Here is a 26491-nt window from a genome sequence, read left to right as displayed (position 1 = left end):
GGGAGGGACTAACGTTTGTCAGTTCGTTCCTCTGCTATCTATTTACTTGAACATACTGCAGCAAGGTTTGAAGAGGCAAAACGAAGAAATTACGGAAAACAATTTTGACACATAACCCTCGGAAGAGGTAAGACTTATTTATGCAACGGTTAACTGTGTTCTGTTTTAATCATTCTATGTCTTTTCTAGCTTCTGACGTGTAGAACAAGTACAAGCTCCATGGCTAGCACTTTGCCAGAAGGAAAAAGTAGGTGGTGGCGGCTCGTGAACAGCGTCTAATTTATAGATAAACAAACTTGACATGTTTTTGCGAAGATGTTTTCGGGGTCCTTCAGAATATTTAAGGTTTAGGATGTATTGGACAACGTAACCGAACATCGCCGAAAGTTATAGCATATTTTCTTTGTGGGGACCACCACCTGTTTTCTTGGGTAGACGCCGTTCTCCCATTCGTGGTTAAAAGACAAGCCAGTTAGGAAGGGAGAGGCTGTAGGGCGAACAGTTTCAGTAGACGACACCCTGTACAGGATCAGCACATATCTCTCCTTATTTTAACCTGATTTCGTGTATCTGGTCACTCCGCCCATTCAAGAGAAATAGCAAAATAATATCCTGTGATCTTGTAACATTTTTGGATTTGAAGCAGACGAGCGTCATGTTAAAACTTTTCAAGCGTTGATGTGTGTAGAGATAGCAACAGTGTAACTTTCAGCTTGCATTTTCAGGATTTTATTCCGTCACTCTTGATGTTAGCGCCCACTAATATTTCATCATCTTTAGGGGTTAAGCATGCCTCAGTTTTGAAATATGACGGACCGAGTTTAAAGAGATTGGTGTCTTTTGTGTAGTTAAGGCTACTCATGAAGAAGCTATTTTAAACGACGACAGCAAAAAGTTAATTAGTGACGCGGTAACCTGTTTGACTGGATGGAAAGGGCTATTTGCATTTGAGCTTAAAAAATGTCTCCAACAACATCTTGGAATGCAACACTCCAAAACTTGATTTAACCCTTCCTGTGTCTTGCTCCTAGAGGAAGTTAGCTTTGATATAGGCCTTATACAGTATGTGTCTGGGGACAAAAACAAAATAGTCTACATGAATGACATGTAGGCTAAAATTACCACACCCTTAAGTCTTCCCTAACAATTTACGACGTGACCTGAAACTTTTATGCACCACGGTTTGATTCGGCATCACGCAGTGAGATTGAACTGCTTTTGATTTTGTACAAACTGTTTGATCGCTTTGCTTTTCTAGTCAACGTTTTAGACCAAGGCCTCACTGTCACAAGGTTAAAACAGTAGACAGAATTGGTTTCATTTTTTCCCCCCCACCACTTAACTGAACTACTTCCACAAAATATATGGGGTCTATGAAGAGTGGATTAATGAATAAAAAATACAGCACTTTTCTTGGTGTGTGGTTTTTCTTTAATCTTCATAGTGTGACTTGTATATCACCTCGGATCAGAACAAAGATTAAATTCCAATCTCTGAACCTGCTGTGTTAAGCAGCAAGCTGCTGACTGGGCCATTCAGAGATGAGGTCCTATGTGGTGAACACTTTTGGAGAAAGTCATTATGCAACAGCTCCTCTGTTTGTGAGACTGCGTAGAGTATGCCACTGGGTTTGCATGCCAAGATGTCAGATACAGTGGTGTTGAGCTATGTCAGCAGAAACAACAGGTGCCTGAACAAAGCACCAGATGCATTTTGAAAAGTGAGTTTGATCTTGAAATCAATATTTTACAGTGGCTCACGGACATAGTTGCTCATCTCCAACCAAATGACTTCAGGTGCTTTAAGTAAAAACGCCCATATGAGAGTATTGATTTAGAGAAAAGAGAATGGCTCTATTGTCCCATTTTCTTTCTTATATATGGTGATCAAACATATATAAAAGCTGATTCCTTGCTTTCATTCTGTTTTAACCTGTGGCTATCAGTCTGTTGTGTTAGGTCTGTTCTGAGTCTCTGTTTTTTTTCAAGAGGTCATCTGAATACATTCTTTTATGCGCCAATGAAGCTTTAGCACAGATACCCTAAGTTAAAGGTTATTCAGAGGCCCAGTGTGCCAGTGCAGACCTCCAGTGTAAGGACATCTGACACACACTCTAAAGCTGTGTTTTAATCGAATGCGACATGAAATTTTCAAGCGGTGTGAATGCATGAAAAGTTAATGGCAGGAGGCGAATGGGCGGAGTTAATCGCGGTGAAACAGTGAGTGGCGCGAAGTGGGCGAAATGAGCGTTCGCTTGAGTTAAAAAATGTTCAACTTGAGCGAAAATTTCACCTGCCGATAGCCAGTCACCTTCGAGTAGGGTTAGAAGCCACGCCCCCTTCACAGAAATCTCACAAATCAAGATGGAAGACAAGCTAATCATATGTAATCTGTCTGGTGTGATCAGAAAGGCTTGCTGTGACGTAACACGAAATTTGGTTGTTCACTTTTCAGGCAAGCGATCAAACCAACGCAAGGAAAGTGAAGCAAAATTTTGCGTTGCGTTTGGTTTGGTTTGGTTAAAACGCACCTTAATGGTCACCAGCTCAGATATAGATATTTAAAAGGTCAGTTTGAAGAATCTGAAGTAGTTTGGAGAATAAGCGTTTAAAAATATCTGATAGTCATATTTTGGTAAGGCACATGCTGTCCCAAGACTTTGTCATGTCAGGTGTTGAGTATGGGGACACAGGACTCTGTGTCCATGTAAAGAGAAGCTCGGCTGTGTGCAGCCCAAATAGAGTGTGCTGCCATTTATTGTCAGCATTGATCTAAACAGTCATATTTATGAATGTCAGAAAGTGAGAGGAGAACAGATTGATTAAAATGTTTTGTATTTTCTGCATGCTTTAAGTGTGTTCTCATCACCTGGGAGAGACGACACTCATGTTTGTGCTAAAGGAAATGACTTTTTCTTCTGTAATCTGTGTGTCAGCCCTTCTCACTCCCCTTGTTAATTAAAGTTTAAGTATGTAGCTCAAATTTTTTTGATGCGAACTAATAGTCATTAGCGATGAACAAGGTCAGAGGGGTTATTAGATGCGTTGCGCTCATTTCTGGAACTTCCACACGGCAGTCGTACTAGTTACTGGAAACTTAGCTCCTTTCTTTGGTCATTATTTCCCATTAATTTCAGATAAATGTCACCAGCTAATGATGTGTGACAGTGTAATGTTTTACTGAATGTTCCTTTTTCTCATAGTGTCTGGATTTTTTTTTTCTTTCTTTCTCATATCTCTTTGACATCTCTCTGAGGACTCATTCTTTGTAATTGTATTGGAATGCACACAATTTCTGATGTCATTTTCAGCATTACAGGAACTGTTTGGATTTTTCTGCCTCCTTTTCCCCATTCTTTTAGTACTCGCTTTCTTATTGAACATCACATCATTTATCCTAAACAACAACAAAAAAAAGGAAGAACCCAAAAAGTTGTCATCAGTGAAAACAAGTTGAAAGACATTAGGCGAGAGAACTGTCTCAAGCATAAGGTCTCTTTTGTTAATGTTTGGATTTTGCTCTCTCTGATGAAATGTCTCCTATCATTGGTGCCCACCCCTGTGCACACTGAACTCTTCATTTGCACGGACAGGCAGTGTCAGGACAGAGCGTCGCCTCCAGGCTACGTTCCATTAACTCTCTGATGGTGACTTCATAGTGTGTGTGAGAGAGAGGACGATATGTGCAAAAAGGAAGAGTGTTTAATTAGGCCACTCTCTCTCTCTCTCTCCCTCTCCTTTTCTCTCTAAGAACTAGCCGTGAAAATGAAGTAGGTCAAGCACTGCCAGTTTTTGGATGGGTGGGACTCATTTATCTTGTCCTCTGCTCCCTCTGTTCTAATGTTGACAGAAAAACAATTGCCGCATACGACAGGGCCCTCTAATATTTGTTTGTAGCACAAATAGGGACATACAGATACATTTCCAATTTGAAGTCATTTGTTCTAGAGAACTACAGTGATGAACTGATCAAAAACTTCTCAATTTAAAATGTAATTACTGTTTTGTGATGCACTCCTCAGATCTGTTGAGAATGTCTCACTTTTTCTCTCTGTCTCCTTGTTCTTGTTTGTACATGTGTCCATTAAAACATAGCCTACACTAGAAACTGCATGCAGGGCTAACTGGTTGCTTTAGAAACATAGCCCTTCTCAACACACACGTGTGCACACTCTCCCAAGGGGTCTCCCCATGACTTATTTACTCATATATTTATTTGAAGCCATGGAATATTAATCAAAGTGTTCTATTTACTTTCATTTGAGTTTCTCCTGATCTGTGAGTTGAGCTTCTAGGCTTCCTCTCTCTGCCTGTGACGGGAAATCCAAAATCAAGGAAAACTCTGGAGGCGTTAAATCCTACTTTCATTTTTTTCTCCTCTCCATTTCAAACTCGCAGCGTGAAGAATCAGAAACCAGGGAATCTCAGTGGCACTGTCCTCTTTTAGCACTCTTGCTGTATTTTCAGTGGCTTGGTCAATTTTGAGAATTATGTCCACAGTAGCATTCTCAATGCATAGTTTGGATAAGTCAGGTTCATTAAAACTTGCTCCACATAATGTTACATCTTTGGACTGACCAAAGAAATGTAATGCCGGAGATTCCTACTGTCAGATTATGAACTCTCTCACCTTTGCATTTTTTTTTTACCCCCCAGACAGCATTCCTTTCAACATTCCATACTTTGTGTCAATTCTCACCTGTCTTCCCTGCGTTTGCTCTCTGGGTGTTTGTTCGACTCGAACTGTATTGATTCATGCACTTGTGACTAAGTGGAAGATAACTTAGTGATGTATTTCTTAATGTCCAAATATGATACCATGCTACTGTCCCTGAGGTCATGTGCATGGGACTATTATATGGGCTTGGGCTTTATATTTTTAATGCATTTATTATTTATATATAATGTCTTACCATCTTTTGTACAGTCGACAAAAGATGGTAAGACATTTTGTGAGAGATAATGATAATGATAAATTTTAATTATTTCTATGTGGGTTTTTTTTTTACATTTTTACTAAAAATGCCATGTCTAAAATTGTTCACACCTCTTGAAATTGTTTCAAATTTATCGGAAAATGCAAGCTTCTATACCTTTCCAAATGGTCCTGGTAATTTCTACCATGTATAACACACAGAAATAGATCAAATTTATCATTAACTTCTTTGACACAATGCCTTACCGTCTTTTGTCACTTGTTTGTAATATCCAGCCAGATGAAACCTATCAGTCAAATGAAAAGTCACTAAATCCAAATTTGGCATGAATATGACTAATTTTGGGCTTTAACTGTGTGTATGTATGTGTGTGTGTGTGTGTGTGTGTGTGTGTATATATATATATATATATATATGTATATGTATGAGAGAGAGGGCTAAGCGGCCAGTAGTTATCTAAAAGCACTAGTAATTTTACAGCTGTATGATGAATATTGAATCCATATGTGCATTTTTGTTTTCTTTTATTCTATGTAGTTTGTGTACGATGGAGGGGATGGTGGTGATTCACTTTTTACTGAAATACCATACTGATAGTGACTGTGTGTTAATGGCCCATTATTAGTATTCAGGGATATTACTGCCAAAACTCTCTCCTTCCTATGTCCTATGCGTTATTTCATTATTTCTATGAGTTATTTAATATAACAGCACATTTTAACAGCACTTGGAAAAAGTCACAGAAGGGAAAAATGTCTGATTTTAGATGGTGTATGTATGGTAGGGACATGTTGGCCGGTGAGCTAGAAACAGAGGAATAAATTTTACCTTTAAACCTGACACACATACTTTTGCTTACACGTAGCCTAATGGTATATCTGACATGCTCTTTATTTTTCCCAATAATTAAAACGTTTGTGACCGTGATACAGTATGTTATGATTTGAGAATTAGGTCTAGTGGACCGATACATTTCTATATGATATTGAAGCTTGATTGTTTGGACTTTTTTCCATCTGATATCTCATAGATATTACCATATGTTGTTGTTTTTTTTTATTTGCCTGCTGTTATTATCAGCACCATATCATTATAATCTGACACAAACTGCCTGTAGTTGCATTTGTGTGAGCCAGGTAGCACAGAAACTATGCCGCAACGGCGTAAGCGGATCATATGCCGGGCAGGTAAAAGAACACATCCATGTGTTCTTATTTCTAAAAATTAAAAACCAAATGACCAATGAAAATGCAGGACATTATCTCACTATGTGGGATGCAGTATAGGCTGTATTCGAGTAGTAGGTATACAGCCGGCCTGCCGTATCCAGGGGGGATTGGTGCCAGGACTTTCCAGGATACCAAAATCCACGGATGCTCAAGTCCCTTATATAAAGTAGCGTAGTATTTGCATATAACCTACACACTAGGCTTGGGCGGTATCTATTTTTTTCATATACGATATATGACTGTATTTGTGTTATTAAAAAAAAAAAGGCTGCTGGTGATAGAAGTCGTAGTATGTACTACATTGTCTAGCCTAATATGCAATTAGCCTACTTGGACAGGTCTTAAATACTTATGACACATAGAATAATGAATAGATAGGAAAGCGCCCTTCTTCCATAGATTCAGCATACCTTGCTGGGAGACCCAGTGAGACTGCTGCGGTGGATACCGATCAGTGGGCTGAACAGAGATGATGTGCAGGTGGTGGTGGCAGACTGGCAATTGAATAAAATCATGTGGCTAATAAACTGGTTTTGTAGTTGGAGGAAGTCATCTGATAAAGTTGTATTTGGCAATATTTTTATTATTCCATATCTAGTCATATTTAGTTGATAAGCTCTGAGAGATTTGAGCGAAACTGTATTAGCTATCATGCACTGTTAACCCACAAATCGTCGGAGCGTAAACGGGGTCACCAGCGTGAAAGTTGAGCGTTAGGGAAACAACTCCTCCGAGACAACTCCTTTTTGCAGAGTTAGAAAGATCACCCTTCATTTATTTCAACACCACTCCACATCCTCATTGTCACAGAACACACAACATAATAACCCCCTAGAGTATATTGGAAATGCAGTTAACCAATCCACTAACAGTAGCGTGAATGTAAATACACAAAATCATGGGTAAGGTCGCCGTGACTTATCTTAAATACCAGTCCTGTGTGCAAGTGGTCACCACAGATCATTTTTCTATTGGCTATTCCCTTTTATAATAAATTCATTTCATTTTATATTTTTACAAAAATAGCGAATGGTACCCACAACTTCGTCCCGATTGGCTGGCTCACCTTTATCATTAGGATAAAACCCAGAATACTCCCAAACAGGGGCAGAAACATTTTTCTTTTTTACTAGCCCTATGTTATCTCCACCAGTCGCAGTCGCCATCTTTGTTACCAGTAGACTGGCTTCTGGTGGCACCTACCTTACCTCACCTCAATACAGCATCTCCGTATCAGGATATAGAAAAAGAAAAGCGTCTGTATTTTTGACGGTATTGAAATTCATACCTTCGGTATTTCTAAACACTCCGATATACCGTAATACCTTGATACTGCCCAACCCTACTACGCACATCCTCCCATATACTTTAAATCATTTCTCGATTACTTATAATACCTAATACAATGTAAATACTATGGAAGTAGTTGTTATACTGTATTGTTTTGGGAATAATGACAAGAAAAAAAAGTCTGACATGTTCAGATGCAACCATCGTAGGCCTAACTACATAGTACACATCAGCAACAATGTAACATTTTCTTTCTTTGAACACTTAAAGATTGCTTTTGTTTAATGACCTGAACGAGAAATACATAGAATAAAGCAGAGTATTTAAAATACAAGTCCATATAGAAAATATAATTATAAACAAAGAAAATATACCTTTTTAAAAACACAAGTAGTGAACGAACGAGACGCGAGGCGAACAATGCTCAAACAACACGTGCTGGGGAGAGACTGAGGATCTGTGAAATGAGGGGAGGCTACAGCAGGGTATGCCTACACATCACTTCATTCACATAGATTCAGCATAGTGCTTGGCGCGTGGCAAATTCAAGCTTTGCTCTTTGGAAATTTCTGTGGGTTTTTTTTTTTGTTTTTTTTCCCCCCAAATGTTTTTGATCTGCTGTTGGTTAAATCAGCGGATGCAGAACCTGTGGATAAGGAGAGCCGACTGTACCCGTAAATCCTTATAGGATAAATTAGAAATTAAACATTACTACGATATTACAAAATACACTGCTAAAAAAAAAATCAAATCATAAATAATGGCCTATCTCTAATAATGGCCACTATTTGTGAAATTACAGTAGACACTGTCAGTGACCCTAAGTCGTTCGCAATGTTAGAGGACTCATCTGTGATATCGCTCAGAAGCATAAAATGTCGAGACAAGAAGGCTAATGTAATTTTGCCATTCTTTAACTGGAAAAAGTTAAGGGCACCCAGGAATATGTTGCAGCCCATTCTTTACTAAAAGAACATTTTCCTTTTTTAGTGGCCATGATGTGACCTGGTAGCTTTTACCTTCATATCTGCAAAGTTTGTGTAAGTTTGGTTTTTGTGACGTAGCCGAAGAGTTCGCTGGCCCCACATCTGCACAGTTTGATTGACAGCCGTCACAGCCCCTCGATGACTGCCCTCACTGCTGTCTTTTCAGCGACTGGATGAAAGCCAGGCTTTTAGAAAAGCTTGGCTATATTGCATTTGTGTGAGCCAGGTAGCACAGAAACTATGCCGCAACGGCATAAGTGGATCGTATGCCAGGCGGGTAAAAGAACACATCCATGTGTTCTTATTTCTGACTATTAAAAACCAAATGACCAATGAAAATGCAGGACATTATCTCACTATGTGGGATGCAGGACAAAGGGTCAAAATGCTGTGCAGTGGCCTACAATGCAAAGCGGGATGCCTGGTTACCCTACCTCAATACAGCCTCTCCATTTCAGTTTAATAGAAAGAGGAGCATCTGGATTTTTGACAGTGTTGAAAATCATACACTTGGGATTTCTGAATACCCTGGTATACTGTAATACCTTGATACCGCCCAGTGCTAATACATATATATACACACACACGTACACACGGTGTGTATCTTACCCACTTACTAAACAGACATTCTTGGCATCATCTCAAAAACAAAGCCTTTCAGACTAACCAAAATGAAACATCTCACACATGCACCCACCAGAGGAAAGTTTTCCTAGAGTGCATGACTGTGTCTGTTTATCTGATTTATCACCTAAAGGGACCACGCCTCCACTTTGATCCTAATACTTACTCCCTATGGTGTCAGTAGAATGAATTTATAGCCTGAATCTTACACACAACCTTTTCACCAAGATTATGAATTATGTTGAAAATAATGGTCTTCTGACAAAATGGTAGACCCAGGGCATAGAGTAGCTAAATAAACACAGTAAAATATAGACTAGTAGAACCATGTGAAACATGCTTCAGAACAACTGGAAATGTCCCGGTTTAAAATATATAAATGATAAAATAAGGTATTGTTTACATCAGCTGATGCTATGCACTTTATTGTGTCATGTGTTTTTGAGATTGTAGCTAGTAACTAGTCGTTGGCCATTTTGGGTGCACGTGTTGTGCTGAAGGTTGTTTTCTTAACATTTATTCAGCCTTAAGAAAAAGCTGCTATATATGACATGCTATCTTACAGTGCTACGGTTTTAATTAAGATAAAATGAGTCAAGACATTTCACTAGCTAACAATGAGTATATCTTGATGGAAGCTTGAAGTTGTTGGATATAGCTGAGCTGTGTAGGCTTGATTTAAGAGTAAGTATTGACTTTTTGTGCATAGCGTGACTGTAAATGGGTTATATTTAGAAAGTAAATGGAAAGAGAGGTGTTTAGGCTTTGTGTTAAGGTAATGGATAATTCTGCTGTACAAACACCTGAGGGCAAGGTGAGCTAGCCTTATAGAGTGTCTCTCTCTCTCTCTCTTTATCACTCAAAAACAAAATAGAAAATTAGGGCACAGAAAGACAAAATCAGTACAGGCCTCAGGCAACACAGCAGTTGGCTTGTGTGAACTTTGTTCTGTTTATGTACAGTATACAGAGTATAAAGAAAGCTGTGTGTGTGTGTGTGTCTCTCTCTCTCTGTCTCTCACACAAACACACATGCTCACTTTGAAACTGGTTCTAATCTAACATGCAGAGTTGTACCTTTATCCCTCACGTAACTCCATGAGTTACATAATTCTTCTCAGCCAGGGGGCCCTGTGAATTAAAACAAATGACCCTCCTTTTCATGTGTGTGTGTGTGTGTGTGAGAGAGAGAGAGAGAGAGCTAGTATTGGCATGTTCCCACATAATTAGTTTTGCGCTCCGACTAGTCCTAGTGGTTATTGTGTTGAGGGGGGCTGACTGCTGCGTGGGATCCCTGGGTGGCCCAGAGTGAGTCAAAACCACAGAGACATTCCTTTGAGAGCCCCCCCCCCCCTCCAACCCAGCCAGAATGGAAACCTAGGAATGCATGTGGACCAGATTAACATTACAGATTAGGTTTGCTATCGAAAGAAAGAATTATGTCTGATCTATTAGCAGGGAAAAGAATGTCCTGTTTAATCCAACAGGAAGACGTGGGCTATGGCCTTTGGCACGTACTATAACTATAATTCAGCCTTTTCGTTGAACAGAGAATGTGCAACACGCACTTGGTTGGTCATTCTAGTTAAAGATTTGCAAAGATCTTTTCTGTAAAGTAGGTTACTTCTTCATTTAAGAAGTATTTAAATTGTTGTCTTGAAAATGGAGCAGCACAGAACACAGGAAGTCAGCAATATTAAAATGTAGGTTGACTACATGGCTTGCTGTTAAATTGAATGGAATTCCACTAATAACATTTATATCTAAAGTAATTAATGGCTTTTGAGCTTGGCTGCTTATCCTGATTAGATACCACGGCTCCAAAATAGGATACAGTAGAACTGCATGAAATAGTATATTTCTTCTCGCATAGAGAAGAGCATAGTGTGATTAGCATTCATATGAAGGCAGTGTAGCATCATGTCAAATATCTGTTTGAATGATTCATATAATTTTTCAGTGCTTTTCCAATTCTTGGTGATGACAAATGCATTGTAAAAGGGGATTTATAATTTATGGAAGGATAGGGATCTGAAGCACTCATTCTGAAACTTTTTTAAGATCACACATTCAGCCAGCTTCTGACTTACCGAATAATAAAGATTTTATGTAAAAATCCTCGAAAAATGATGATGGGCTCTATTGGGTTTGAGTGTGTGGATCTGTTTCTGACCTAACGTGTCTAAGGCCATACCTCAGTATGTAGATGATTTGGACCCATACACTCCATACACTGCTCAGCACATATTTAGATTCAAAGACAGCTGCACCACTCTTTCATTTATTTTATTGCTTTTAATACGTGGTTTCTTTATGATACCCATGACCTTGAAGGGGAAGGAGGGGAGGGGTGTGGACACATGAGCTTGTTTTATTCCTGTGGTGGTTGTAATGATTATGATGTGTTTTTGCAAGTGTTGTCTGTAAAGTATTGCACTGATGCCAGTGCTAACCACTGTTCTTTTCAGTATCTCTATCACCAGGTGTTCCTTTAGCTTAATAAACCATCACATTTCATTCAATGTTTATTAAAGTTTTGGAGGTGAAACGATTTTGAGTTCAGTTTAAACAGTACACTCAGTTTCATGTTTCACTGTACAGGTTTTTGGTATCTAAACTGTTCTCTACAGGTTTGTTCTGAGGGCATGTACTATTCCGTGATACCAACCCCCAAGCCTTAGAGTTTTGAGTTTGCCTGTAAAATGAATGTTTGTTTTCCCTTGTGTGTCTCACATCTTTGTGAGATTCCCACACTGTACCCTCCTGGTGCTTTAGGAGCTTCTCTTGAAGTTTGATCTCATGCACATTTTGAGATAGATTAAACAAGTGGGGTGCTAAAGTAAGCCCACATGCTCATCTTTTAAAGGCTGAAAAGATGAAATGTGTTTAAGTATAAGAGTTCACTGAACATCTGAAGCCACAAGAGAAATTAAGGCATTTTTTGAAAATCACTATTTCCAGAAGCAAGTTGGGAAAGATTTTTCAACGTGCTAAAATTTGCTGATTGTGGCCATTTTTAAATGGCATATAAGCTGTTGTCATTGGCATAGTGAATTAGGCCTGGCCGGTATGGCCTATAAATAATAGCGTGATATTTTTAAGTTACATTGCGATACACGGTATATATCTTGATATTTTGAAATCTCCTCTAAAATACTTCATAAATGCTTGATTCATCCTTTTGATTCATGCAATCACACTAGTATGATGATTCTAGTAATCCCTGCAACACAGACCATGACTGTATTAAAACATTCTTATTTATATATGTTAGTGGTTTCTTTTGGAACGATTGTAAACTTGCATGCAAAAAGGGGCAAATCACAACCAAGTTCAATTTAACAAAACAGTATTTATTCAACATCTTCCTTGCAATACTCAAACCACTGCCAGACGATCTGTTTCTTTTTGAATCCAATTCGCCCACCTCCGTTTTCTATTACAGTTTCCGGACTCAACACATATAAACTCGCTTTGGCGCTTCACTTCTTTCACTCTCTCCAGGCTCTTTCCCTGTTCCCTCCAGATACAAAGACACACGTCTCACCTATATATGTCACACACACTCGCCCAGGAGAGTGGTCTGGATGGGCGGGCGAGTGTGCGTGATGTATTTATGTGTTTTTTTTTTCTTTTTGTTTCTGTGAGAGGGAGAGAACGAGAGAAGCGAAATGCCAAAGCGAGCCTCATGCTGGCAGCTTAAAAATTACTTGTCAATTTGTACTCGATGTTCGCAATATAGTGATTTACTACATCGCACGTAGAAGAAGCCGTGATACATCTAGTAGGCTATATTCGAAATTTCACCCACCCCTATGGTGAATCATGTATGGTCTATGTCCATTTCCACTTGTTTGAATCTTTACGGTGATTGTCCCAATTTTCGCTATGAGAAAGGTGTTATTTTGTCATTGGTTGCTATTTACCATGCTTTCTAAGCAGTGAGAGATCTATATTGGAGGCAACTGTTTTTCTTTGTTTATTTGGTTGGGTTCTTTTGTTTGTTTGTTTGTTTGTTTTTTTGAGAAATATCACGGTTGAAACATTTTGATATCATAATGTCATATAAACAGCTGACTGGCCTGTCACTATCCCAGACACTAGCCTGGGACTGTGCAATAACCTTGATTTTGTGTGTAGACCAAAAAAAAAAAAAAACAACACAAAAACTTTTGCTATGGTTCACGTATGTTCTGTTCTCAACACACCAGTTTCATGTTTTCTGTTTATATATAGGCTATCACAGTATGAATGGACTATATTTTAATTTTTGTTTTTATTTTTATTTTCTTCCTGACCTTATTCCTTGTGGTTTCTCTGTGATGAAGTTCTGGTTTTAAATTGCAATGAAATGGAACCAGCAGTGATAAAACACAGCAAATGGTGCAGCTGTTATTCAAACCATAGAAACACCATATGAGGGTGTGGTTGCATTGTGACAGAAGTGTATTTACTACCATTACATAAAGCAGTGATTTCATCTTTATGTGTTATTTGGCCTTAGTTTTAGCTTTTAAATCTTTATATAAGATCCCCACAATTAACTCTTAACTCTATTTATAATGCTAATATTTCATGTCCCCCCTGAAAGGTGCATGGTGTTAGATACTTAGGCCTTTTCCCTGGATCCCAGCCAAATTAATAGAATTTTCTTTAAATCATCCAAACTTCCCTGAGTAGAATATGGGCAGTAACCTGTGTCAAGATGGTATGTGGAAAATTCTCATGGTTCAGCCACTCAGTCGGTTAGAAACATTAGCATTCACCTAACTGGAAGACAGACATGATGAAATTGTCGCTTATCTCAAAACATGTTGGTGGTGCAAGGCTAGAGAAAGGACTTAGAACTTTGCCCTTCCTTACCCATCAGCACGGTCCTCCTCCACGGGAGCCCAGCAAACAGCAGTTGTGAGCTAACCATTCATCCACCAAGCTCTGCTACAGTCACAACATGTGATTTGTCCTGCCTTGCCCTCTGAACACTCACTGTTTCATAACAGACCGTAACAAACCTGGTGGGGGGAAGGGGGACTTTCAGTGCTTGAATGGGAGTAATGAGATGTCTTTTATATGTAATGTTTAGTCTGGGCTGCTAGTTGGCGTTTTGTCTGCACTGATTGTGGGCAGGAGTTGGAAAACTGCTGCACTGCAGTCCTTCAGAACTCTCTTAAGTACTATTTTTCTATTAAACCCCACCCACCCACCCCCCCCCCTTTTTTTTTTTTTTTTTTTTTCTTAAATCTCCTCTCTCCATGAATGCCAGTATGGCAGTCAAGCTCTTCCTATGGCTGCAAAAAAATGCCATGGTCGGTGATAAGAAGCAAGACTCTTGATTGAATTTTCTCAAGTGCCTCAACTACTAAATCAGCAGCTGCTCTCTGATCTACTGGCTGGCTGCTCGCTAAATTCATTTAGCCCAGCATCTAAACTGAGAACAATGGCACTATGCCATTGGTCTAGGGCTCTATGATTTCTGTGTTGTAGAGAAAGCTGGCTGAATCTTATGAATCTCTGAACTTAGTCATCAACAGAGCATCCAGTTGTCATAAACAGCATGACAGTTTGGATATACAAACGAGTGTTGTTGACATTAGTAAACGTTGTCTGTAAAGCACATAATACTTAACCAGGCCGTGTGATGTTGAAGAGTACACAGAAACACATGCATAAACTGAGCAGGTGGTTCAATACATCTCAGATCACTTGCTACATACCTTTTTGTTTAGTATGTACTGTATGCTTGTGTGTTAATACCTTCATACGCTGAATACTTCAAAGGGGAAATACAGCCATTTTGGCATACAGACCGATAGTAACACTTACTTGAGCATTTGATCTCCTACTTGGATTTTTTATTGTGTTTTCATCAAAAGTGGAAAAACTCAGATACACTGAAAATATGTAATTTACTGGAACTTTAATGGTGGTGTTTTTGTATTTCGCTCTCCGAACTGACGTGCTTTTTTTGTAATTGTTTACAAAACGAAAACCTGTTTCCAGCTAGCATAAGGTCTCAAATGTGGAGTGTTTGGCAATAGCACTATTCAGGATATATGAAGCAAGTGAAAAGTCAAGAGTCACTCAGTGATGCACGTATTGGATTATAAATTTAAACATCAACTAGTTTGGAGATATTATTCTACCAAAATAAAGTATTAGAAAATTATATACAATTCCAATTTAAGTACATAAAATGTATTTCACAGAATTATAATTACCCAATCAGGTTTTAAGACCATGTTGATCAGAAATTTGTGAATTTAGGGTTTCAAGTGTATGTAGTTCTACAGAAGTTTGTAAGTTTGTTCTGGTTAAATCCAGTTTGGTAGTTTTTGCAGGTGAAGGTGTTCGCACACCAAGCCTGTAGGGCCCCATTTAAGTTCCTTGATGAGCTGTATGGGTCATTAATTCAGTGAAGGGGAGAGATTAGCAAAAAATTGATGGGTTCCCTACTTCTCATTAAATAAATACTTATAGCTCATTAAATAGTTCTAATTTGCCCCAGCAGGTTTGATCAAATTTATGCTCCAGTCAGATTTCCTGGTGTGAAAGATGCATCATACTGCTTAGATCTTCATACCCTCACGAGCTGTCTGGTCATGGCTAGAGTTTTGAATTTGTATTCTCTAGGGGATGCCTCATATGTCTCTCAGTTATCTGAGTCTAATCAAACAATTTAAAGCAGGAAAGCATAGTCGACTGAAGTACATCAGCCAGGTCTGCACCTTAAGGTGTACAACCGAAGGTCATTTTAAAAGAGTGTGGTGATAGGAAACCAGGATTAAAAAAGAAAAAAAAAAAAAAAAAAGGAAACAACTTTCAGTGAACAGCCTGTCATATCATTTCATAGTGTGGGGACCATCTCCTGGGGAAATCTCTTGGCAGTTCCTCCTGCAGCAGCTATCAAATATTAATGGCATGTCCTTCAGCACCTATCCCTCATAGACTCCTGTGAATATGTTCAGCTTACTCTCCTCTCACTGATCTATCACCTGTGCATGCATAGCCCGACACAGAGAGAATGTCAGAAGGGTGGGTTCATGGCCTTGCACGAAGCAACCCCCCCAGTCATTTGACAGGGACTGGTAGCTCTGTGTCTGAGTGCCCAGGTTTGAGCACAAGACAATTCCCAAGCGTTTCTAAACTGACAAATGTCTCTCTCAAATAACTCTTTGCAGCATAAAACTCAGGCTAAAAGAGGTTTGAGGGGATGGGGTAGTAGTCCCTCCTGCTAATTTTGCTTCAGCCACAGGAGTTCAAGCGAAATGAAACCTACTCATTGTGGATATAATGACGTCTGTCATGCTATTATGTTACCTTGGTTTTCTTACCAAGTGGCAATATCTTCATCTAAGGCCATCTTATTTCAGGTTAAGGTATAAGGCCACAGCCAGACTTGAAGACAGCTCTTCCAGTTATTATCACCGTCTTTGATTACAGAGTAATTGAAGAGCTATCAAACCCCTTCAAAAGTCCAGTCTGAAATCTGATTAGATATGTTGTCAAGTTATCATAGATTCATATCATTTGTGATTGAAACATTTCATTTTCTTGTCTCATCTTTTTTTTTTCTTTTTCTTTTTCTTCCTGCTGATTCATGACCATTTCTGACAAGTGCTAGACTTACTAGAGTGATATCCATATTCCCACAGTTAGAACCCACTGTTTTGCTTTGAGGCAAGTTCTGTTTCTTTGAAGGGTGGGGTACAGCGTAGGAGCAGATTTCAGCCCAGGCCTTCTGTTGTTGCTGTGTGGAAACCCTCACAGAAGGACATGCTGCCAAGCACCCCTCCCAGGAACAGGAAGAGAGTTGTTTTGCTTCGCTGGGTGAGCCCAGAATCCTGGTCCCATCCCAATCGCACAGTGCCAGGCAGTCCGTCGTCATGTCAGCGGAAAACAACGGTTGAGCACCAAGGCCAAATAATCAAATAAGTATGATGGACACAGCTTTTGTCAACTTTGCACTGCAAGTATATTGTCTGCACCGACAGGCATGCGTGGATGGCTGGGGGAATTGTTTGCCGATAGTCAGAGGAACACTCCCACACATATGTATCATGTTCTGGAAGGAAAGAAGTGCAGTTACTGTTCCATGGATTTGAGTATACGGCTGCATGTTCGCATACACCCACCTACACATATGCCTCGTGGATGTTAACCAACTCCCCTGTTTAGCGTATAGTGAGAGTGTCGCTGCTATATCTGAAGTCATTTTAATGCTGTGGAGCCCTGCTCTGTGATCTCCTGTGAAGAGAACCATTTTTTATCCTGACAGAATCATTTCTACAGGCAGTCCATATGCTGCCGGCTTGCTGCTCTCCGCTTACCTGCCGACATTTAATCTTCTCATCTCTCCACAGCCCTGGAGCTGCCATGCTACCCAAACCTCCTGAACTTTACTTCAGAAAGTGTGTAGTTTCCAGAATGCTAACAGCTTTAGGGAGGATCCTCTCCTTTTGATCTCAGAGATGTTATCTTAAGTTAGACGAGGAATCATCCTTAAAATAGGTTAAATAGCTTTTACTTTATTTGATATTTCAGTACTAGTTGAAGTTAAATGGTGTATTTTCTTTTTCTGGGACTTATAACCGTTGCTTTTAAAAAGCCTTTATTAGAACAGGAAGGGAGTGTTGTTCACAGGAAGTGAGATCATAGCCTCTGTCTGTGTCGAGATTTAGAGCTCTTTTCCATCACACTGACTCAAACTTGCAAGAGAGGAAAAAGCAGAAGGAACCAGCTTTGGCCCCTGAGATGGAAAATGTAGCGTCTGCATGTCTTTCACATTTAAACCCAATAGAGGAAGTGCCAAGCTTTTCCATCTTATTGATGGAAAAGTGAGGTAAGATGTGATGGTACCAAGAACATAAAATATATGTTTCAGTTAGTGGGGAACTGTTAAACTTATTACACGCACTTCTGTCTTTTTTTAAATATATCATTAATCGTCTTGGTTGTGCATCTCTCACACCATCACTAATAGTTCTGAAAACTCCCAGCACCCAGCAGTAAAAAGGAGCAATGCCTGGGTGATTTTGAATTGAAAAGAACAGCTGTAAAGCAATGTACAATGATGTTGTTTTTTTGTTGTTGAGTCTTTCTTGTCAGAGGCTTTTAAGCTGCTCTTGAAAGTCCCTCAGAATGTGAACATTAAAGTATATTTCAGCTATTCTGATGTGTTATTATAAGGAATATTTGCCCTTGTTGACAAAAATAAAATGAAGACATAATAGGGTGATAAACGTTTATTCTTTTAATCTTGTGACATATTGTAGCTAGGGCAGCAATTTTTCCAAATTCAGATGTACATATATTTTTTCAAGCCAAACAAACAGAGTTCGTCTGGGTGTTCATAAATACCAGAGCATTTAAAGACATTGATATTTAGCACTCTGTGTCCTTTTGTGGGAACCAACATGTGGAAAACAAGATGAGACCAATTTCAGTTGCTGTTTTTATTGCTTCTTCATTTCACATTTGTTTTTGTGGTAATTGCAAATGGAAAGTTTTCTGTGTGTGTATGTGTGTGTGTGTGTGTGTCCAGTGCGTAATAAACTCTGCCATTTCGTATGGCTGGCTTTTAAAAGTCAGACGTCCTCTGAAGAAAGCCAGGCTTAGTTATAATTGAAGCGTTTCTCATATCAGTCTGACAGAGTGATGAATGGAAGCTGGGAGCCGGTATCCTATCACCGGGAACACGCCTTTCTCCCAAGGGAAAGCAGCTCTCAACACTGACCTGCTTTAATTCTTCACTTTGCCGTTTCTGTGCTGCGCTGCAGAGATACACCGTGTACCAATGACCAAGGCCAAAATACCTGTATAGCTCTTCACATCCACTACAGTCTTTAGGGGGAGGGAAAATGTAGGTTAATGCAATCTTGCAGAATTGTACATGTTATGAGATTTGGGTTTTAGTGGTCATTTAAGGAGAAACCCCTTTCAGTTAGTGCAGAGACCGTAGACAGTTTTCGATGTAACCATAGGAGTGTGTCCTACTGTATTCATTCAACGCAAGTGACCCAGATATCATCCAGTTTGTGGCACGCTTATGTGCAGAGATATCTGTCGAACAGAGAATGATGTCGGCTAGATGCCGTGACCTTAACAGTGAAAAAAACCCTGTTGTGGAGGCTTTCATGTCACTGGACATATCGATCAATATCATGGTTAGATCACAGGGTCAACTTCTGTCCTTCCCACTCGTCCTAAAACAAAAGACACTTTTAAGATTGCTGTACCCAGGAAAGTGACAGAAAGTGACCGTCTCTGGTTAGTATTAGAGGAGAGATCCTGTATGGGACTGTTGTATCTCCAGTGAACAGTTTATTAAGGCATCACTAATCCGTAAGTAATTGCTCCATGCAGCATGGCTCTTGCTTTATGGGCTGTGCCCTGTCAGTGACGCTGGTCGATAGGACCCACGCTTCATATTGAACTAGGGTGTCGGCACGGGGGATCAGAGAGTATAGATCTTTACTGACTCTTGGCAGACCTCCAGAAACATGTCTGCTCAACCCCTTCCCCTCACTCTATTATTGTCCACTTGTGGCAGTCCTTTTATCAGGTTGTCCTGACTCTGTGTGTGTGTGTGTGTGTGTGTGTGTGTGTGTGTGTGCGTGTGACATTGCTCACAGGTAGATGCAGTCCAATTGCAAATTTGCTCTGACAAGGTTTAGGAAGGGAGGTAGAGGGGTGGGTGTAATTCTGAAGACAGATGTGGGAGCAATTGGTCTAATTCCCCTGGTTGTGATTGATATGACTCTGCACTCGACATGTCATTCTTGTAGTTTCAGCATGTTCTCGGGAAAGGAAGGATTGGGGAAAGTTATATTTTGAGAGATTCTTGGATCATTTTCTCATGTTTCAAAAAGGTTTCTTTTATGCAGCTAAACGGAGAAACCAAATTCAGGCACATCGTCAAGAAGAACGTTGCCTCACAAACTTCCCCATGCAGCTTGTTGAGTTGGAACTATTTAAGGAAGTGTGTTCCCGTGCCGCTCTGGCAGTGGCGTTTCCAGGCCAGCTTGTCCTTGCTTTCCATGCGCCACAAGACAAAGGGCAAGGGAAAAGGGTGGAGTAGAACAAACAGCTTTTAGATCGCTGCGTTATTTCCCTTACCATGTGCCTGTGAAACAGAGCCACCTCTCGCCTCAGTTAGGTCACCCGCAACTTCTATGGGGAAACAGACTCTCTGCTCAAGCATTTCTTCCTCGCTGCCAGTTCTGGATCTTTAAACAGTTTTAAATGTGAGTTGATCCCAAACCAACTAAACCTGGACTATCTCTCTATCCCTGTGCAGCCATGGCAGCTATCCGGAAGAAGCTGGTGATCGTGGGAGATGGAGCTTGCGGGAAGACCTGTCTGCTTATCGTCTTCAGCAAGGACCAGTTCCCCGAAGTGTATGTTCCCACCGTATTCGAAAACTACATAGCTGACATTGAAGTGGATGGCAAACAGGTTAGTCGAGACATAAACTCCAATTGCTTTCACTTGCTACATTAAATATGCAGTGTGACTTGATTTATCAATGAGTCATGGAATACTTTTCTGTAATCGAATTTTCATCTATCTAAAGGAAGTGTTGGTTAAAAAAAAAAACACTTAGTGCTCTGTGTGTACTGTAGATCACTCTTAATTTGCTCTAAGATTCGTTGATGGGGAATTAACTGGTTTGTGATGTTCTATAACTAACACAAATAAGAGTATTCTTCACTGAGAAGAATCACCCCTCATCATCTGTAGGAGAATTTAAAATGCAGATTTGGTGAAGGATGGTTGTAGCAGAAAAATCCCCCCGCATTGGGTAGTTCAGAGGTCCTTAGCTTACTGACAGGAAATGTCTGTTTTTCCCAGCTTCCTGCATAGTCTGTGAATGTAGAGGGAGGTCACGACAGCCCCACCCCTGGATTTCTATCCTCATGAAAAACGAAAGGGGGAAGGGAAAATAATGTCAAGAAGCTTGTTTAAGTTGTTTAGGTCAAGGTGAAAAACAGACTTGACAGCAAGGTGTGGACACAACCTCATCCTCATCAACATATAGTGTCAAAACAAAAACCTTACACAATACGTTTTAGAGTATTTTGTAGTGCAGTCACTATAGCTCACCCCAGGGTTGATGGTCTTTACCAGGAGCTGAGGAAGAGTGATTACAATTTGCTGTTTGTTTAAATCAAGCTTAGTGTCTACAGTCAGGCGTGTCTTTTGGAAACAAACCGAATATGTATGACTAGCTGCTGTGAGAAGGTGCCCATTGCCAACAAGACATGACATTTTTCAATTGGAATGCATAGCTGTGCTTCACATGCTCTCGTTTGAATTTTCTGTTGATTGCACAGTCCCTTGGTGGTGTAAAAAGCAGGTCGTATCAGTCGATTTGGCTAAGAGCACTGCTCCTTCTCCCTCACTCACTCAGCCTTAGCTCCACACCATATAGTGTATCCTCTCTCTCTCTCTCACCTCCACTTTTCTTTTTTTTTTTCAAGGACATTTGGCCCGTGAGTGCGGGGACGTGTACCATGAAGTTATCTGTATATGTCAAGAGACATAAATAGCCCTCGGTTTATATATAGATTCATATTTGTGTGTGCTGGCATCAGAGGCATTCAGCTAGACTGCGGAAAGAGCCTTGAAGTGACAGTGCTCACAGTGCACTAGATTTGGACAACGGATTGATAAATATGGCTATTTATTTGTTTAGTTATTTACTTTATAAAGGCATACCTCTCATACTCTTTCTTTCTCCCTCCCTCTCTCTCTCTCTCTCAGGTGGAGTTGGCCCTTTGGGATACAGCTGGTCAGGAGGACTATGATAGGTTGAGGCCGCTGTCCTACCCTGACACAGATGTCATCCTTATGTGTTTCTCCATAGACAGCCCAGACAGTTTAGGTACAGCTGGACAATGCCGTCTAACACTCACATAAGACCACTTATATTAGGGTGCACAAATGACATGAAAATGCGTGAAAACATGTGAAAGTTGGTCAAACTAAAATGACTTCTAAAACACTCAGTAGAGCTTCCATGGGAGTCATCATCACCAGGGTTCAGGGTCCCTTCATTTCTTCAGGGGGTGGTTCACATGCTCTTTATTCACTCTGTCTGACAAAATAATTTTGTGTTAATAAAAAGCTCACGTGTTTTCACTCACATGTCAGTACGGTGTAGTCAGTGTGGTTTTTGTTGTTGTTGTTGTTGTTGTTGTTGTTGTTGTTGTTCACGAGAGCATTAGCATAAAATCTAATAATGTTTTATCCCTTTAACATAAAGAGCATTACTGTTTACTCTCCAGTCATGCTGGTGTGTTTTACGCAGTTGAAATATTGACCTCTGCTGATGCTTTCCCATGCAGAAAATATTCCGGAGAAATGGACGCCAGAAGTGAAGCATTTCTGCCCCAATGTTCCCATCATCCTGGTTGGGAATAAGAAGGACCTTAGGAATGACGAGCATACTCGGAGGGAGCTGGCTAAGATGAAGCAGGTAGAGAACAGCAAACTCAGTGACTGATTTGCCGTCTTTTAAAACTGCCAAAACCTTTAGAACTTTAAAATCCTTTAAAAATGCCTATGGCCTATTAGCTCACTCTGCTTTTCAAGGCATCCACACTGACTGTAGATCAGGTGTTTGTAATACTGACTCACTGATTCCAGACAGTCTGATACCTTTTATACATTTCGGGCAGACTTTCTTTCTTAGCGTTAATGTCAGTAAACAAAAACATGAGAAAATAAGTCTTGGAGGTGTAGTATAAGACCAGTTAGGTGAGACTCTTGCAAAGTTATGATCATTAACTCAGCGGCCTAGATATTTAAGTCCTACGGCATAAACACTGGCCTAATTTAAAGACAGTGCTCTGCATTTCTAACAAATCACGCCACATGAGGTGTCGCCTGTGTGCTCAGATCCGCTGTCATGGTGGTGGGACACCCAGTTACATTGAGACCATGAACATCTGTTTCAGGGAATAGCAGTCGTGGTCATTCAGGATACCGAGCCTTTTGGGTTGCTATTGATGGGCCATGTAGAACTTCCTCAGATATTTTAGGTCATCTTTGTTAGCCTTGACAAAAGTGCAGAGATGGTTGACGCAGTTTCCTTGATTTAATTGCACTCAGGAAGTCGAACGCAGCTGTTTCCTGCTTAAAAAAAAAAAAAAAAAAAACAGTCTTTGTCCTGCTATTGCATCATCCGCCACAACAGACTAACATGTGTGTGTGTGTGTGTGTGTGTGTGTGTGTGTTGGAGTGTTGTTTTGCTTGAAACACAATGCTTTGCGACTCAAGATTTTGGTATGCGGTTGCTAAGTGTTATGCTCTTGTTATTATTAGCTTCGTAGTTGGAGAAGTTGCACTTAGTTTAGCAGAGCCACTGTTCAGCGCCATTTTGTCCTCACGCGTCTGCCTGCTGACCTGCATACGATGTGTCACAGGAACCAGTCAAACCAGAGGAGGGTCGGGACATGGCCAACCGTATCAGCGCCTTCGGCTACTTGGAGTGTTCGGCCAAGACTAAGGAGGGCGTGAGAGAAGTATTTGAGATGGCCACCAGGGCAGCCCTGCAAGTCCGCAAGCGCAAGAAGAGGAGTGGCTGCACGCTCTTATGAGCACCTGAACGAAACGAAACAAACGAAACCTGCCAACAACTGATACAGCCGCCCCCCCAAGAGGAGTAACCTTTACCAAACGAACATCATCTTTGTACTGTACAATGCATTTCACGCAAAGCAAAATGTGGGCAAAAGAGAGACTGACAAAACATGTTTATAGCAAAAAAACAAATCAGCTGTTCTTTTCTGGGTTTTTTTCATTCTTTTGATCTTTCTTTCTTTCCATTCCTTTTTTCTGGACAATGTCTGTTCTGCCGTGTTTGTTTTATTCTCACGTTGTTTTCTTTTTGTTTTCCACCAGCATATCTTCCTATTTGTATGGGAGAAAGATTCATTTTGTATGTATGTGTGCATATATTTTGGTCTCTCTTCTTCCTTTCCATTCCAGGTTGTATTGCTTCTTTATACATTGTTTACTCGTATGGGTTGAAGGCTGATAGGACTCATCCCATGCATCTGAAAGCTATATCAAGAATACATTTAATATTCATTCAAACTGTCTGGCCCTGTCTTTGTTACTCATATTAGTCTACTGCTCGCTGATGGTGGGTTTCAGCTCAGTGACTCTGAGCTTCCGCCGAAATGCGGTTAACCGGCATTACTAACTGAATCAGCTCATTCAAGCTGTCAGTCAGGGTTTGCTCTCCTCCTTAACCTTCTGTCCCTTACGGCAGGATGATGTAGCTCTCTGCCCCTACCAGTGTCTGTATTGTGGAGAAAATGTGGCTTATTGCTCCAAACACAGTTAGGCCTGTCATATCGGCTCTCTCGGCCAGGCCAATCAGTCAGCTGCTCGGCCTGCCTGAAGTAGCACATTTTAGTCTTTAAGCACTGTAAATCTAACTCTATGCTCCGCTACCTCCTTTACCCAGTGCCTCTTTGCCATGTACGCTTTAGCAACCATTCAGGCTGAATCCTTTGTTCTCCGGGGCAGCACAAGCACATCCTGCGAATGAAATGACTGAAAAGTGGTGAGAGATTCCAAGCGTTGTATTTGAAGGAAGTGACCTGGGAACAGTTTCTTTTGAAATTGGCCATGATGCCCTTCCCTAAGGCTTCCATTGACCTTACATGGTCTAATGTGTAAGCACTGTCGCTAAAGGATGTAGCCTGTTATAAACCAATACAAGCTGTGAGCATCATTCTGAGGCTCGTTCTGCAGAGCACTGACCTTCCTTGCCAAACTGTTTGTCCTCTGCAATGCGGTTCACAGTGCAAATGAACCTCCAGCCTTGTTCACCATAACTCTCATGATCAGTTGAATCATTGAACAGTCAAAACAACAGCTTAATTAAAAATTGTGAGGTTTTGGGTAACTAGCGTCCAATAAGAATTGTGCTACCATTATTAGGGTCCAATCAGAACAGAGCATGTCCTCTCATTCTTGACATTCATCAAGTTTTGAATGAGTTTGTGAATAGTTTGACTTTTCTCAATAGTCACCCTTATGGCTACAGTCCTGATAGGTTGGTATGAGTTGAATTTAAGATTTCATCCAATGAATGGTTCCATATTCGGCATGCATCAGACATATCATTGCATAGCCTGCCATAACCTTCCAGCATCGCTGATCCTAATAGCAGGCAGCACAGAAAAAAAGTGGAGCTGTTATAGGTGGATTACTTAAAATGCACCCATCTAATCTGAGCAGTCAATAGCCTTAGTGCTTCCTTGGCTTTTCTTTTCATCAGCAGTCTTCCATGTAGCCTCTATCTCTTGCTTAAAGCATCTGCTGTGTGCTGTCTACATGTTGCTTCAAATACAAACAGGCAAACGTCCTATAGGCAGGGACACCTCTTTACTAAAATACTAGTCTGATTAAAAAAAAAAATCAGATGGTTATACATGCTTATTGCGTACAGCTTTATAATGACTTAAACATCTGTTTTTGAGATTAATGTGCTATCTTAAACTTAGTGATGAAGATTTGGTTTGGTGCTTCAACAATGAATTAAAAAAAAAAAAAAGAAGACAAAACACAGATGGAGAATGATTTGCCCATGTGCGTGAATTGCATACACACTCACCAATTACCACTGAAGTTTTAAAACAATTTCTTGAAATGACTTTAGGAAATCTAAACGCTAAATTGTTTGTACAAAATTCTATACTCTTCCATGTAAAACTGTTTCTTCAATAAACACCTCTTACCGCAGGAGTTTATGTACCCCAAATTTGAAACTACCGTCAGTTCTTGATTGAACAGATCTGTCCGGATTTTACAGACCAGTCCTCTGTCTGGTGTTTGTAAGAGGTTTTGCAGTACTTTACCAAGCACAGTTCTTCACTGTAACTCATGCAGTTGTGATGAGCCCTAATTCTTAGTTCATCGTTCCCCTTCCTTCACAAGTACAATGGGTAAGAACAACTGTAAGCACAGTTAAGCTCGGCTTTTGTTTACAACACATTGAAATGTCATATTTGCTTTATTCACTTAGCAATAGGTTAAAAAAGCAACTAACAGAAAGTTAATTATGTAGGTAACTTCAGGGATTACTAATACATCCAGCTCAAGACACTGAGGCATGTCTGAGTCTCCTTCATAGCTCCTTCAGTATTCTGGAGATAAGTTATCTCTGAAGGTTTCATATTCAGCATTCATTATCCCACCCAGAGACTGAAAAAACGATCATTTTTGAGCTTGTGGAATTGATCGTTTCCTATCAAAAAGGATACATCCCATCTGTATCAGAACTAGCGCACAATCTATTACCAGGGCTTACTTGTCATGTGATCTATCATTTGTCATTCCATGTGCCAAATACTAAACTCCACCACTCTGAGAGAGCAGGCAGATAGCTATTAATTCTTCCAAGATAAAAAA

At 40.2% G+C, this 26491-nt stretch overlaps 1 protein-coding gene across 2 annotated transcripts; it reads left to right on the top strand.

Annotated features, from left to right (window-relative positions):
• On the top strand, positions 1–25634 carry rhocb (ras homolog family member Cb). Of its 2 annotated transcripts, none has more exons than XM_030784493.1 (5): positions 1–127; positions 20361–20518; positions 21827–21947; positions 22411–22541; positions 23491–25634. In XM_030784493.1, exons 2-5 carry the CDS (start codon positions 20363–20365, stop codon positions 23662–23664), a joined length of 582 nt encoding a protein of 193 aa, XP_030640353.1. In that variant the 5' UTR covers positions 1–127; positions 20361–20362; the 3' UTR covers positions 23665–25634. The 2 variants fall into 2 exon arrangements, with proteins under 2 accessions (XP_030640353.1, XP_030640354.1); XM_030784494.1 differs by lacking the exon at positions 1–127 and adding an exon at positions 17937–17958 and having other exon boundaries at positions 20370–20518.
• The last annotated feature ends 857 nt before the right edge of the window (positions 25635–26491 follow it).

This window comes from Chanos chanos, chromosome 9 (assembly GCF_902362185.1).
Source record: "Chanos chanos chromosome 9, fChaCha1.1, whole genome shotgun sequence".
Lineage (NCBI taxonomy): Eukaryota > Metazoa > Chordata > Actinopteri > Gonorynchiformes > Chanidae > Chanos > Chanos chanos.
The sequence above is the reverse complement of the archived record's forward strand: the minus strand, read 5'-3'. Positions and strand labels throughout refer to the sequence as shown.

What these genes read in the sequence shown, in the direction of transcription:
- rhocb (XM_030784494.1), top strand. Translation starts at nt 17,937, where the DNA reads ATGTTTCAGTTAGTGGGGAACT. An exon ending in AGACAGCCCAGACAGTTTAG is followed by an intron (nt 21,948 to 22,410) that starts GTACAGCTGGAC and finishes TTTCCCATGCAG; the next exon opens with AAAATATTCCGGAGAAATGG. An exon ending in AGCTGGCTAAGATGAAGCAG is followed by an intron (nt 22,542 to 23,490) that starts GTAGAGAACAGC and finishes GATGTGTCACAG; the next exon opens with GAACCAGTCAAACCAGAGGA.